This window comes from Agelaius phoeniceus, chromosome 4 (genome assembly GCF_051311805.1).
Source record: "Agelaius phoeniceus isolate bAgePho1 chromosome 4, bAgePho1.hap1, whole genome shotgun sequence".
Taxonomy (NCBI): domain Eukaryota; kingdom Metazoa; phylum Chordata; class Aves; order Passeriformes; family Icteridae; genus Agelaius; species Agelaius phoeniceus.
This window is the reverse complement of record NC_135268.1, coordinates 28,281,118-28,293,740: the sequence shown is the minus strand read 5'-3', so window position 1 is coordinate 28,293,740 and position 12,623 is coordinate 28,281,118. Positions and strand designations below refer to the sequence as shown.

Here is a 12,623-nt window from a genome sequence, read left to right as displayed (position 1 = left end):
TTAACATGGTCTGCTGTTTAGGGTCAGAATTAGTCAGTAAAATAAGTAATGTGTTATACAGCATTATACAGGGTGGAGAAGAGTATAGATTTTGGGAGAGTGAGCAAAGATTCACTGTAAGATTCACTGTATGTATTATCCCTCTATTTATATGTAAATCACATAGCCACAGCAATGTACTTAATCCAGGCACCACATCAGCTAATAATATTCCCCAGGACTCAAGCTTCAGCAGTGTTCAATATTCTGAGAGCTACGTGACCTGAAGCAAATGAGAAGGGGGTGCCAGGAACCCAATCTTCCCTGCAGCAGAGCCTGCCTTTCAATGATGAAAGATTAATCAGGATTTACTTTGATAGGATTAGTACTCAAGCACAAAACTCTGGTTCAGATCTCATTACTACACTGCATATCCTTCACCTTGATGGATCCTATGCTGCCTTGTTACAGTCACAGAAAATCACCTCTCTGACTAATCTAAAAGGCAGAACAACTTTTACTTAATAAAAAACCCCAAACCCTGACAGATAATTCAGAAAGGATAAACTCTCTTCACAGGTTAGTGTTAATTTTAGAACCTGCATTTTTATTCAATGCAAGAGTTTTAAAAAATATTCCTCTTTTGCAATTGTTTACTATATTACCTAATCATCTATAGATTATCAGATTTAGAGACAAGGCCCATGTATGACTATGTACGGTCCAATGACTAGCACAACAGAAACTAAAATATAGCAAAACATGTGATTTCAAACTATTCCATCTGACTTGTACCTTGGAAATCTTCAGTGGAGAATTATAACTGTATAGGCAGACACAAGGAGCTGCTGACATACAGGTAAGACCCAAGATGGGCTGCTACAGAGCCCTAGTGTAGATTAGTAGCCCACACAAGGACCTGTAAGGTGGTCAGGGAAATTACATCTCTAACTCCTTAGTGGGAATTAGCATCCTGGACTAAATACACAGGAGAATTGTTTTGGTCATCTGCAGCCTTTAAAAAATAAGCATCAAATGCATTTATACAGTGATGTTGCAAAATTGATCCTCCCTCAGGAATGTTAAATATTGCTGTTAACCCTTGCACTTCATCTACCCAAATATTTAGGCTTTCTATAGATGAATACTCCTCCTCCTCCTCACTTTCCTTTCATCTTCCTCCCACCTGTCCTCTTCAGATGTGTGTCATTTGAAATACACGTGGCTTTCTCAAACTCCTCTGTTTATAAGGCAATACACTGGCTTTGTCTTCTGCTCATTTTAACCACTGTATCTCCTAAATTTGTATCAGTCAAACAATATTATTAGATTAAAAACCTCCTCTACAAATGAAAATATACACTGTCTTTTCTATTACAATATTAATAAACAGTGATAAAGAGTATCTGCCAGTCCCAAACACCCACAAATTCTTTAATCCTTTGTAAAACAAAGGACTTTCAGAGGCTTGATCTTGCTGCTCCAACTAAAAGTATTTCCTAATAAGCATGAGGCTTTTCTGATAAGCTAAACTTTGTATAGCTTATAGAAGCAATGCATACAAATTTCTTACTTATGAAATTTGCATTTCTACATCAACATCTCCTGAGTTCAGTTATCTTCTTCATTTTGACCTCTCAATCATCATCTGTTCTTATGACCAACTGGTAATTACCAAATTTCTAAATGCCAAATACAGAATGATATAGACTACATTAATTAACGTTATCCCTATGGCTTTGCCTAAATCTACTTTTCAGAAATATCAGTATTTGTAGGCAGACAAACATTTTTATTTTGGCTTTCTTTACTATACACACCTCTCTAAAAAAAAGGAGGAAAGCTTTACTATTTACAGTGATAGCTAGAAGTGAGGCTCTAAAGAAGGCCTGGTTTTGCTTTTTCCAACAAAGCCCATCCTCTCTACTATTTTGTGGCTGTGTTTTCAGTTTTCATTTTCCTCCATCTAAGAGATTTTTTTCCAATGGAAGCTCGAGTCTATGTTATGCACTTGTCCCACATTTGAGACACACTCCAGAAAATGGCTGCTTAACATTTTCCAAGGTCTGAAATATCTACAAGATTGATGATCATGGACTTTTGCTATAATTTGCAAAATAATGTGTCATTTGTGCTAATCAACAGCATTCAATTAGCTGCAGTAATTTTGCTATTAGCACTTTATGAGTACACTAATTTTTTTATATATTAACCCACATTTCAAAAATAGATCTGTAGATACGTTTCAAAATGAATCTAAGTTATAATAACTGGCTAGTAGTATTTTTATTGTGTTTACCATCCCATCAGAACAGAAAGGACTAAAGCACGTAAAATAACAATCAAAACTTTACCATTTTATCAGCATATTCAGGAAGGTCTATTAATATGGAAGTTTCACTTTTGTCAAAGTGCTACTGAAGCAGTTTGGAAAGGCATCTCATACTAGTTTCCCTCATTATCCATTTTTTATTTTCTCTGGATAACACTTAAAAGGATCCTTAGCACTTACATCAGGAATGAACCCAATTTCATTGAGGTGGTTACTCAGCTCTGGATCATGGAATGCAATCATCTGGGAAAACACTGTCAGGTACTCTGAAATGACAAATCCAAGACTGTTGTCAAAACCACAAATCATCACATGCTGCTAGCTCACAACAGAGCTGTAGGAAAGCCACTCATTTTAAACCTACAATAAAATAGCAAGTGAATACCACTGCTGTACTGCTTGTTACCATTACATTCAGTACAGAGGAAGAAATATTTAATTTTTCTTCTTTAGTACTTCTCAATTTGGATTTTTAACAATGGTTTAACTTGGCACACACTTAGATTGTGATGTATGCTTGACCTGCAAAGTTAAAGACTGTTTAGTAACCAGCAAGGAGAAATACACACTATAAAAGATAAAATTTATTACATCTTCAGCCTGGCCTATTAGGCTGATGGGTACAATTTCATTAAGTTGTCTAAACAACACTTGCTTTTAATTGGAAGAGAAGCAGACAGCAGAACACAGGACAGGGACAGATTTCTCTCTGCTCTGCCCCTCTCCCAGTTTTGTCCACACTGTCACACACTCTGTTAGAAGAAAGCTGAAGAGGCAATAATTGCAATTTTGTAACAGATGGTAATTCCTTTTCCTCCATGTTCCCAAGAACAGAGCAATTAGGGCGTGGACAGCTAAAGAACAGGGGAGCAACAGACAGAGAATGCAAACTCTGTTTCCAGAACGTGCTGGCATCTCAATGCTCCACACAGTTTCTATCTACACAGAGGACACACAGCAGCTAAAATTGCAGTGGGTAGATAAATGACACATTCTTAACCCTTTCCTCTATCTTAAAAAGCATCTTCCTTTATACCTTTATTTATACATTGTGTTTTAATATATAACCCTAGAAAGGATTAATTAGAATACTGAAAGAACCCTGAAAGGTCCAACTTTCTTGAGTTTTGATGATGCCAGATGCAGAACAGGAACTCAAGAATATCTACACTACTTTGATTCACAGAACCCTACCAACCTGTATTTCTAACTTTAGCTGATACATTTTTTGCAAAGCTCCTTAGGAATAACATGCAGAAACCCTAGAGAGCAAAAGCATTATTTTATGGAACACTATAAGCTCTTGAGAAAAGTCTTTACCAAGCTATTAATCTTGAAGTCTAAAGTAGTTGTCTTCAGAGGAACATATTTACTCTTTTCATCTTTAGATCTTTACTGCAAGCAATCTTTCTTTACAGACAAAAGGATGCAAACATATTTTCTGGAATAAATTTTCCTATTTTTTTATTCAGTTCATAACACCTCTTACCCATTGTCTTCTGTACATAAACTCTCCTAACCCTGGCATTCTCTCCTTATATTAGCTCTCTCCCAATTATCCAATATGTAAATGCTTTTAAAGTTTTGTTGATCAGTTTTTAATTACCTTCCTTGAAGACAAAAATGACAGACACTTTAAAGCTGACAAGTTTCATGAGAAATATACAAAAGAATTTATTTAAAAGAAATACAAGGACAGCAAGTCATGGTGATACTCAGTATTCAATAAACATTCATAACTGCTTGCAATTAAAAACATTAATTACCACCTGTTTCTTTTGATTACTAATGGCTTTTGAAACAGCTTCTTTTGTTTTTTAAAGACTGTCTGAAAGACAAATTATCTTCCCAACACAGACTGTGCCAAGACGACTTTCTAGGTGGAGACAGTTCCTTTTTCATGTTTCCATGAAATTTAAAATTACTTTTCAATTAGAACAGCCATTCCTAGCTATTGTTTTAATTCATCTAAGTTACCTATGTACTTGTTGAAGGCTGAACTATGGAACATTATTCCTCAGGGTTTTCCAACTCCTCCTCCTGAATAACATCATCTGCTCAATAAGAAACTCCCCTTGAATCCCTATTTTCCTGAATACCATAACTTTCATTTTCTGAAGAACCCCTAGTTTGTACTGTTCCTCCTCATTTTCCCCTATTGTTCAGCAGTTCCTCTTAACTGAAGGATAAGCCTTTACAATGTAACACTAGAAAGACTATTTACCACTTTTTACCACTATTTACCAGGATGGACTGACTCTTACCCTGGATATTACACAGAACACTTTTGTGCGTGTGCACTTCTTGATTTTTTCTCCTGTCTGAATCCTTAACTGCTTTACTTTGTTCAAAATTTTCTTGCAGTGTTACATGATGTTAACTGCATCCCAATTTTGCAACCCCTTGAAAAAGTGTATTTACATATCCAGAAACAATTTTACTTCTCTTAGAACTACACCAAATAAAGGGACCGACTTACCTTGAATAACATGAGAATTATCCTTCAGAAAGAAGTTATACAAATACTTTGGAATAAAAGCAGACATGCAGGCATATGCCAGAGCTGAAAGAATTTAAAAAAAAAACAAAAACAGATGCAATGACAGAGGCAGAATTTAATTACACCTTAAAAAGTTCATTATTAACCAGATAATAAGCATAAATACTTAAATCAATCTGTACACAAAAACGATTGCATGCACAGTAGGTATAATAGGAGTCATTGTCCTAAGAAACTACTTTTCCCACACAGAGATCTTATATAAAGAAAGCCAAGTACAAGACAATAAAAGCTTGGACTACACCTGTTATGAACAAATCACATTCTAAGAAGATAATGGTCAGATATCTAAAGCTGATCTGAATCAGGCATTTAAAACTACCATAAATTTTTCTGAACAAAGCTGGTCTGACAGTTTAACACTTAGGTTACCAATTAATACATTCACCTTAAGCAAGGCTGAACTACACCTTCACTTAAAAGCACAAGTGCTACAGCAGCATTTCTTCCTTTTTCTACTTAAGATTACTTGTGCTTTTTAAAATATATCATTATTGCACTTGGCAATAAACAATACTTGAAACCCTGCTTGAAGAGCAGTACACCACATTCAGTTTTCAAAACTCCATTTCTTTTCACCCGTGGCAACAAGAGCTTTAAAATTCCTTTGTAGATACAGAAACTTTCCATCTCTAAGTGGATTCACACATCTGTCTGCACGTAGATACAGATGAGAGACTGTGCTTTTCTTTGCTCACTGCTGAAAAATGTACTCACCTTCATTGTTGAAATTCAAGTACAGAAAGGGTGCACAAAGAGAGTCAAGACCTAAAGAGAGAAGAGCCATGAAAAAACAGCACCAAGAGCTCATTTATTTTAATGCACAAGATAAAGACATTAATTTCTAATGAAAATTTGCACACTAGATACTGATTCTGCATTATCAGGCCTTCACAAGTAATGGTGAGAACAATTGTGAAATATATGCATGAAAACAGCAAGGATTTCAAATTGTTCAGCTATAATGCCAAATTGATTGTTCTGCCAAGGCATCCAAGAAATGCCAATTACTGTTCCAAGAACTCAGTAACTTTTGCAGTATTATCTTGGAGCTTAATAGCAAGCAACAGACTTTTCTTTTTAAAACACAGTGACTGAAACTTATGAAGACTGAATATATAACAGAGTGGGGCAATTTCTTATTTAAAATTAAATATAAGTTACTAGGATTTAAATTTGCAATAACGCACAGATTCATTCTTCAAAGAAAACAGAAAGGAAAGCATCCAAAAAAAGGCTTATATTGTGGGGGTGAAAAGCAGGAGGTACTTTTAAGTCAATCAAAGCTTTCCATTCAATTATCCACCCTTGCCAACCAGTCAAACTCACCTTGCCAGTACACCAAATTAGGATGGGAAACAACCCAGGCCTTCAATACACGTCTGAACTTTGCATGACCCTCTGGTGATGACAGCAGTTCATCATACTGATGGCAACGAGGAATATCAACTTCAATCTGCACCACAGCCAAGCACACAAAGAGAAATTGGGATGAGTGGGGCAGCACTACAGCAATCTTGCAACACTAGAGGTAGAAGTCAGCCAAAATATGTAGGTCAGACCACCATTATACATGATCTGCTTCCTCCATCACTCTCAAAACCAAAACTGACAGGGAACCTAATACACCAAAGTTTAAAAATAGAGATTTTTTTTCCTCCTTTTCTGCACTTTTATTTTTTAAAGGGTTCTAGCCCTTGAAAAAGGCAGAAAAAGATGACAGTTACAGGATTATTTTACTTCTGGACTCATTTTAGGCGGTAATACTGCTTTGCTTTAAAAGGTAACCAAATCAGAGTTCTCAATGTTGCAACCAATTGGATGGAAAATATTTCTTCACCCAGCTGAAAGGAACAGTTGTTTGTAATGTCTTTTTATGTCTGGTAAGAGAACATTTGAGAACATTCTCTTCTTGGAGAACAAAATTGCTCAAACCCCCATTTCTGTGAAGTATAGCTCACATTACAGGACCCCAGCATTATTGCTACAAGGTCCAACAGGCACAACAAGCATTTGGTAAACCCAGGATTTTTAACAATAAACCATTAATACTGTTCACTACACTGCTGCTGCTACAGAAACAGTGATTATAAAGTAAAAAAGGATTTCAGCTTCCCCATGTAGTAAGTTGAGTGAAAGTAATTGTGCCGATCTGTTTGTGAGATTTTTCCTATAGTGTAAGGCTGGAGGGCAAGGGGAACCCTAATGTTGTTATCCACCACAAGTGCTGTAACAGGCAAGAGATGGGTGGGAAGGATCTTTAAGTGACAATATTTGGTAAGACTGTAAATCTTACTTGTCTGTCTGTAGGAATCGGTGTGTCTTTATCAATGGCATCATATTTTGCTTCTATGGCACCCTAAATGTGGAAGAAGAATATTTGAATTTAGAAAGCCCTTGCCAACATAAGTGCACATGACAATGTACATGGTGATATGAGAAGTTGACTGTTTTTGTAGGAACTTTAGTTAGCAGAAGAACAGAAGATTCTGACAGCTTAAGTTCAAAAAAACCATCTTTATTCCATTACTAACTCAAGACATACAGACCTTCCTATAGATCTCCTCAGCATGATCTTCAGTGATTTTCAGTTGTTTATGTAGAAAGCTATGCACTTTGTAGTTTCCCATTTTCAAGTCAAGAGGTGCTCTCTATTCTATTAACAAGTCCATTTTAATGTTATGGGACAGGAAAACACCCATAGTGTACAGATGGCAAGTTGCTGAAGCATGAGAATTGACTCATTTCCTAAGACTCAGGCTACAAGCCTGACCAGTGGTTTTTCTTCATCTTTCCAGCTTTTTTGTTGATTATATGTTACTCAAAAGACCATATCCTAAGCTAAATCTCCTGAATAACCTAGGATGTGTTATCTCTAAGAATCTTTATGATCTGCTGCTGCAGGATTGCAAGCAAGGTAAATCCAAAAGCTGGGTAGTCCAGCAACTCTGTGAGAAGCCCTCTTTTCTGGGACATTCCATTGTCCCAGAGGACTGTATTTGATTGATTTATTCTCCATTCTTTCTGGGAAGTGTATTGATTGAATATATAACAAAGAAGTGTATTGGGGAAGTGTATTAGGGAAGTGTATTGATTGGTAGGTGAGAAAAACACATTTCATGTGTGTTTTTCTGCTGACTGGAGCAGGAGGATTGCCAATATTTGTCAAAATATTAAAAATCAAAACAAAAAACCCCAGTTAACTACCAAATGTCAGGGTACTATTTTCCACTGAAAATAAGAATCAAAATTAAAGGCAGTCAAGTTCACATATGCTTTCTGAAATCAAATAACCTTACAGAAAAGAAGCAAGTTTGTCAGAACATCATCTTTATTTGCACGATTTCATGACTCATTTTGTTTGAAATTCCAGCAACCTACCTGCCAGATCTTTAAACCCATTCCAGCTTCCTTGACCCCATTCCTAATGCACTCCATCACCAGTCAGGACTGGAACTTCTCCAAACACCCTTACCTCAACACCCAACAAGGCAGCCCAAGTTATGCCTCTCAGAAGGGGAGGAATGTCAATCCTGGCTTCTTTCCAAATTTGGTTTTTCTTGTATGGGTAGGCCTTCAAAGAGAAGAGATTAACCAAAAAAAAAGTTATCATGTAACTGAAACAATTCAAATTTCAAAACAGAAACAGTCTTTCCCCAAATGAAAACAGTGAATACAAGTTACACAAAAAATGAATTTAATCCCTAACTAGAAGGCTTGAATGAAGGACTACTGTTTGAAGTTAAAATGTCTGCTCTTTCTCATAAATGCATTCATGTGCTTTGGTATATACTGGATAGATCTACTAATCCAAATTTGTACTATCAATTTTTTTCTTCATTATATCTTTCTTTTCATAATATGTATCCACCTTGGTTTTATTAAACATTTCTAGTTTATGCCTGATAATGTGCATCAGCTCTCTCATTCTTAAACGAGAATAATCTCTGCATATATGTAAATTGGGGGCTGCTATTCCTTTACCCTGTATAAATCTCACATTTATAACATGGCACTGCCATGTCTTCAAATACTTTACAGCTTGGTAATGCAGAAATGTTACAGGCATATTTATACCTATAATAGTTTAATCTGTTATAAAATAAAGGATGTAAAATTATTTTCATCAGTAAATAACCAGTATTAGCAGCAGCTCTATTTCCATGTGGCTACTTTAAAATCTATGTTTATATTCACCAGTACTGCGAAGAATTTGTTCTATTTTTATTTTCAATCTTCTTACACTTCTGAAGGGTTTTTTTCTTCCCTTTCTCCTACTGTGGTCTCTTGTACCTCTGCTTCCTTTTACAATTACTTGGTCTTTCAAAATCTTCCAATTAACAGACCAAATCCAATTATCTGGCATCACAAGGCCTCCATACCTTCAACAGCCTGTCAAACAGGACAATTCTGTTTAGCTGGTACTCTGTGTCCCTCTCCCGGATGATCAGAGGAAGGGTAGCAGCTGCAGAGAGCTCGTTGCTACTGTTGGAATGAGGTAAAGCTGGCTGGCTGGAAAAAAAAAGGGTAACAATGAACAGCAAGAAAACACAATCACTGAAAATAATTAGTACTGCATGAAGCATTTCTTAGTCAGAAACAAGAATAAACGAGTAATTTTGAATATTCAACACAAACAATTGATTTCCAAGATAGAGGCTAAGATCCTCAGTTTGGTATCAGGGTCTGAAGTGCATGTTTATCAGCTCTTGGCTTTCAGAGCCTAACAAAGACATGTTAGTTTTGCTTTTGGGAGGCAGTTATGTCTAGCTGTGCAGTGTGCCACAAAAATAAAACTAATAACTCAAAATTCAGTGTGTTACAGATGTACCAATTTGCACAAATACTTACTCATCCTCAAGCAGTGGATAAAATGCTTCTCCACCAACATCCTTCAGTCTCTGAAAGGAGAAAGAAAAATAATTTGTTATCAGAATGCTGCTCAGAATTCAAGTGGAAATCTTAGTGGAATACAAAAACTATTAAACAGCAATTCATTTGTCAAATTCAGTAACTTGCCTTGAGACCTAAACATTAGCTCAGTCCTTTGCTGGCAATGAAGCATTCAGCCTTCAAGAATAAAACCTTTTGCTAATACAGGCTTTTGGAGTTGATGGAAGTCCTCCTGCCTAAAGATATCCATAAACCTATTGCCCCACAAAAAATAGTTTATAGGCACCATGGATTAATAGATCAGTAGTATTACATAGTTCCTCTTTGTTTTCTCATTTTTCTTCATGGTCTTCCTATCCAAGTAGCTGCAAAGCAACTGCACTACTTGCTTATATGGTTCTTATCAGGTCAGGAGTTATGCAAACTTGAATTCTTTTCAGGAAATACACTCAGCAAAGGTGACAGACAAACATGGGCTGGATTTTTGACTGAAGTTTTCAGACATCTTATGGTGCATGATTAATGTTTAATGCCATGTTCCCTGCAGTGCTCTGTCTTGCAGTTCAGCCCTTAACATTGCAGGCACATGGCACACAGCCTGTTCCTCTTGGGGCTGACAGAAGAGTTCACTCTCCATTCACTCAGTACTGCTCCTCTTTTGATTATAAGCATCATGGTCTGCTCTATAAAGGTGTCTGAAAAATTGCACAAGTTCAAAAACTTACTTCAACCAACATTGCAAGGTTCAGTCTTGCATCTTCCACAAAATGAAACTTCAGTATGTAATTATTTCCTGCTGCACTTATAGAAGTAGACAGCAATATCCAAAATTTCAGATAAAAACATTTAAAAGAAGCCTTTAAAAACTGCCCTCTAGTGAGAACAACAGCAGAAGCTGCAGTGTGTATTATGTTTAAAATAGATGTTGCATATTTTTAACCTCCCTCCTGCCTCGCAAGCCCCACTTGATCTACTGACAAAAATAACCAAGTTCTTTGGTCTGCCTTGATGCATTTGTGTGAAGCAGTGCAAAGTTCTACTGAAGAAATGTGTTTACACAGTGTTTGACACACTACCTCCAATATTAAGGTGGCAGTCAGGAGTCACCTTCTTTTTTGTCCTAACCCCTGTATTATGAAAAGGGTTTTTCAAAGAAAAAAACTGACAGAATTGAATTTGCTACTATAAAAAGCAAGCTGCAAACAGTGCAGCATAGTTTCCCAATTTGACAGCAATAAAGCTCTACATGAGCAAAGACAAGTTAACAATTAAAACATTTCAGTGATAGATACAATAAATCTTGTAACTGATCATTACACCAAGCCAAATCATGAGTTATCATGTACTGATTTTCCCAATGAAGATGGAAGAGAACTGCATTACAGCATTTTTGCAAAATGCTTTGAAGAGATCTTTTGAACTAGCCATTTCATGCCATGTTTTCCAAAAATTAATAATCAACTAGCAGAAAATTGGTATCCAATGCTAAGTATAAAACTTTAGAGGAGCTGAAACTGAAATGAATTGGTTTACTTTTGGATAATGTGAGCCATTGACAGACAGTAATTAATGCATACAGAAGACATTCCCCGAGCAAATAGTTTGTAGCAATTGTGGAGAATACCAAGTGGTACAGAACAATTTGCATTACACTGGAACAAAGCAGGTAACAGAAAAAGGAAAGGGAAGGACAGAAGACAAATAAAATTTACTAAGCTTTTGCAGGCAAAGCAATTTAACTGCACAAACCAGAATCTGACTTGGACACTAAGAAGTGTTCTCTTGGAATCAGTGACACTTCCGTTGGCAGAAACAGCAGTAGGAGCTGCTGTCACATATTCCCTTTAAACAAATGTTACTGCAGAGAAGAAAATAATGAATGCACAGTATCACTCTTACATTTCGGAGCTGGCACAGAGACAAAGTCACAGTTGTGTCATCTAGGAGGGAACTTCTATCTCGCCCTTGCCCAAAGCTCTCACCATCTTCTAATAAAAAGCTTCAAAAATGAGAACAACAAAAAAAATCACGTCACTTTATAACACAGGACTTGAGCTAGGAAAAAAATCTCTTACATCAAGAAGTTTCCTCTTTAAAACAAAGTATTAGGTCTTAGAAGTATACTGTATTGACTCTGCATGGCATGAAACCTGCTATCAAGGGAAAATACAATAAACTTAATTTATTCAGACAGCTTCTTCTGTAAAACGGCACATTTCAGGTTTTCTGTAACTTTGCTTTGCACATAAAGAAAGAGTTATGAGATATGGGATTAATAACCCCTTTTATTCCTTGTTCTCACACAGAACAGATCTGTCATTTATTGTGAAAAGCAAAAATAAAACATTATTATCATATGAAAGACAGTTCCCATCATGACAAAAAACCCCAAGTGAAAGCCTGACCTTTTCTGTTGCAGTCCATCTAAGGATACAAATGTATCCAAGATAGAGTGTACAGAAACTTTCCATTATTATGATATTTTAAAAGTAGGCCACATGAAACTGGATTTTCATAATTTAACCTAGCATTCTCAGTGTCACTTAAGAGATAGATTGCATTTTTGAAATTAACTCCTCATCTTCAAGATAGACAGTATGGTGGAAAATATTTGTCCCTCAAAATTGAAAAGCATCTGTATTCACCTATGGGCAAAGAAATAAGCAACACCTCAAAAATCTCACACTAATTTTGATACCAAAATAACACTTAAATCTATTTCCACTATTTTTCTTTTAAAAGATACTGCATTTTGGCTGTACACACACTTCATCTGGTTTTTATACACAGAAGCAGTAAATTAATATATATGGGCACCTAATTATGCTATTAGGATCAGATCATAGGATTAAAACATCA

General features: G+C 36.1%; 1 protein-coding gene across 1 annotated transcript in view; it reads right to left on the bottom strand.

Annotated features, from left to right (window-relative positions):
- The window catches only part of TBCK (TBC1 domain containing kinase), an 88,479-nt gene that overhangs the window by 46,448 nt on the left and 29,408 nt on the right, over positions 1-12,623 (bottom strand). Inside the window, exons 13-21 of the mRNA XM_054632835.2 lie at positions 11,664-11,763; positions 9,723-9,772; positions 9,254-9,383; positions 8,347-8,445; positions 7,168-7,230; positions 6,201-6,327; positions 5,589-5,639; positions 4,791-4,874; positions 2,492-2,577 (exon numbers count right to left, since the gene is read on the bottom strand). Coding sequence (XP_054488810.2) covers positions 2,492-2,577; positions 4,791-4,874; positions 5,589-5,639; positions 6,201-6,327; positions 7,168-7,230; positions 8,347-8,445; positions 9,254-9,383; positions 9,723-9,772; positions 11,664-11,763 — 790 coding nt within the window. The remainder of the gene's footprint in view (positions 1-2,491; positions 2,578-4,790; positions 4,875-5,588; positions 5,640-6,200; positions 6,328-7,167; positions 7,231-8,346; positions 8,446-9,253; positions 9,384-9,722; positions 9,773-11,663; positions 11,764-12,623) is intronic.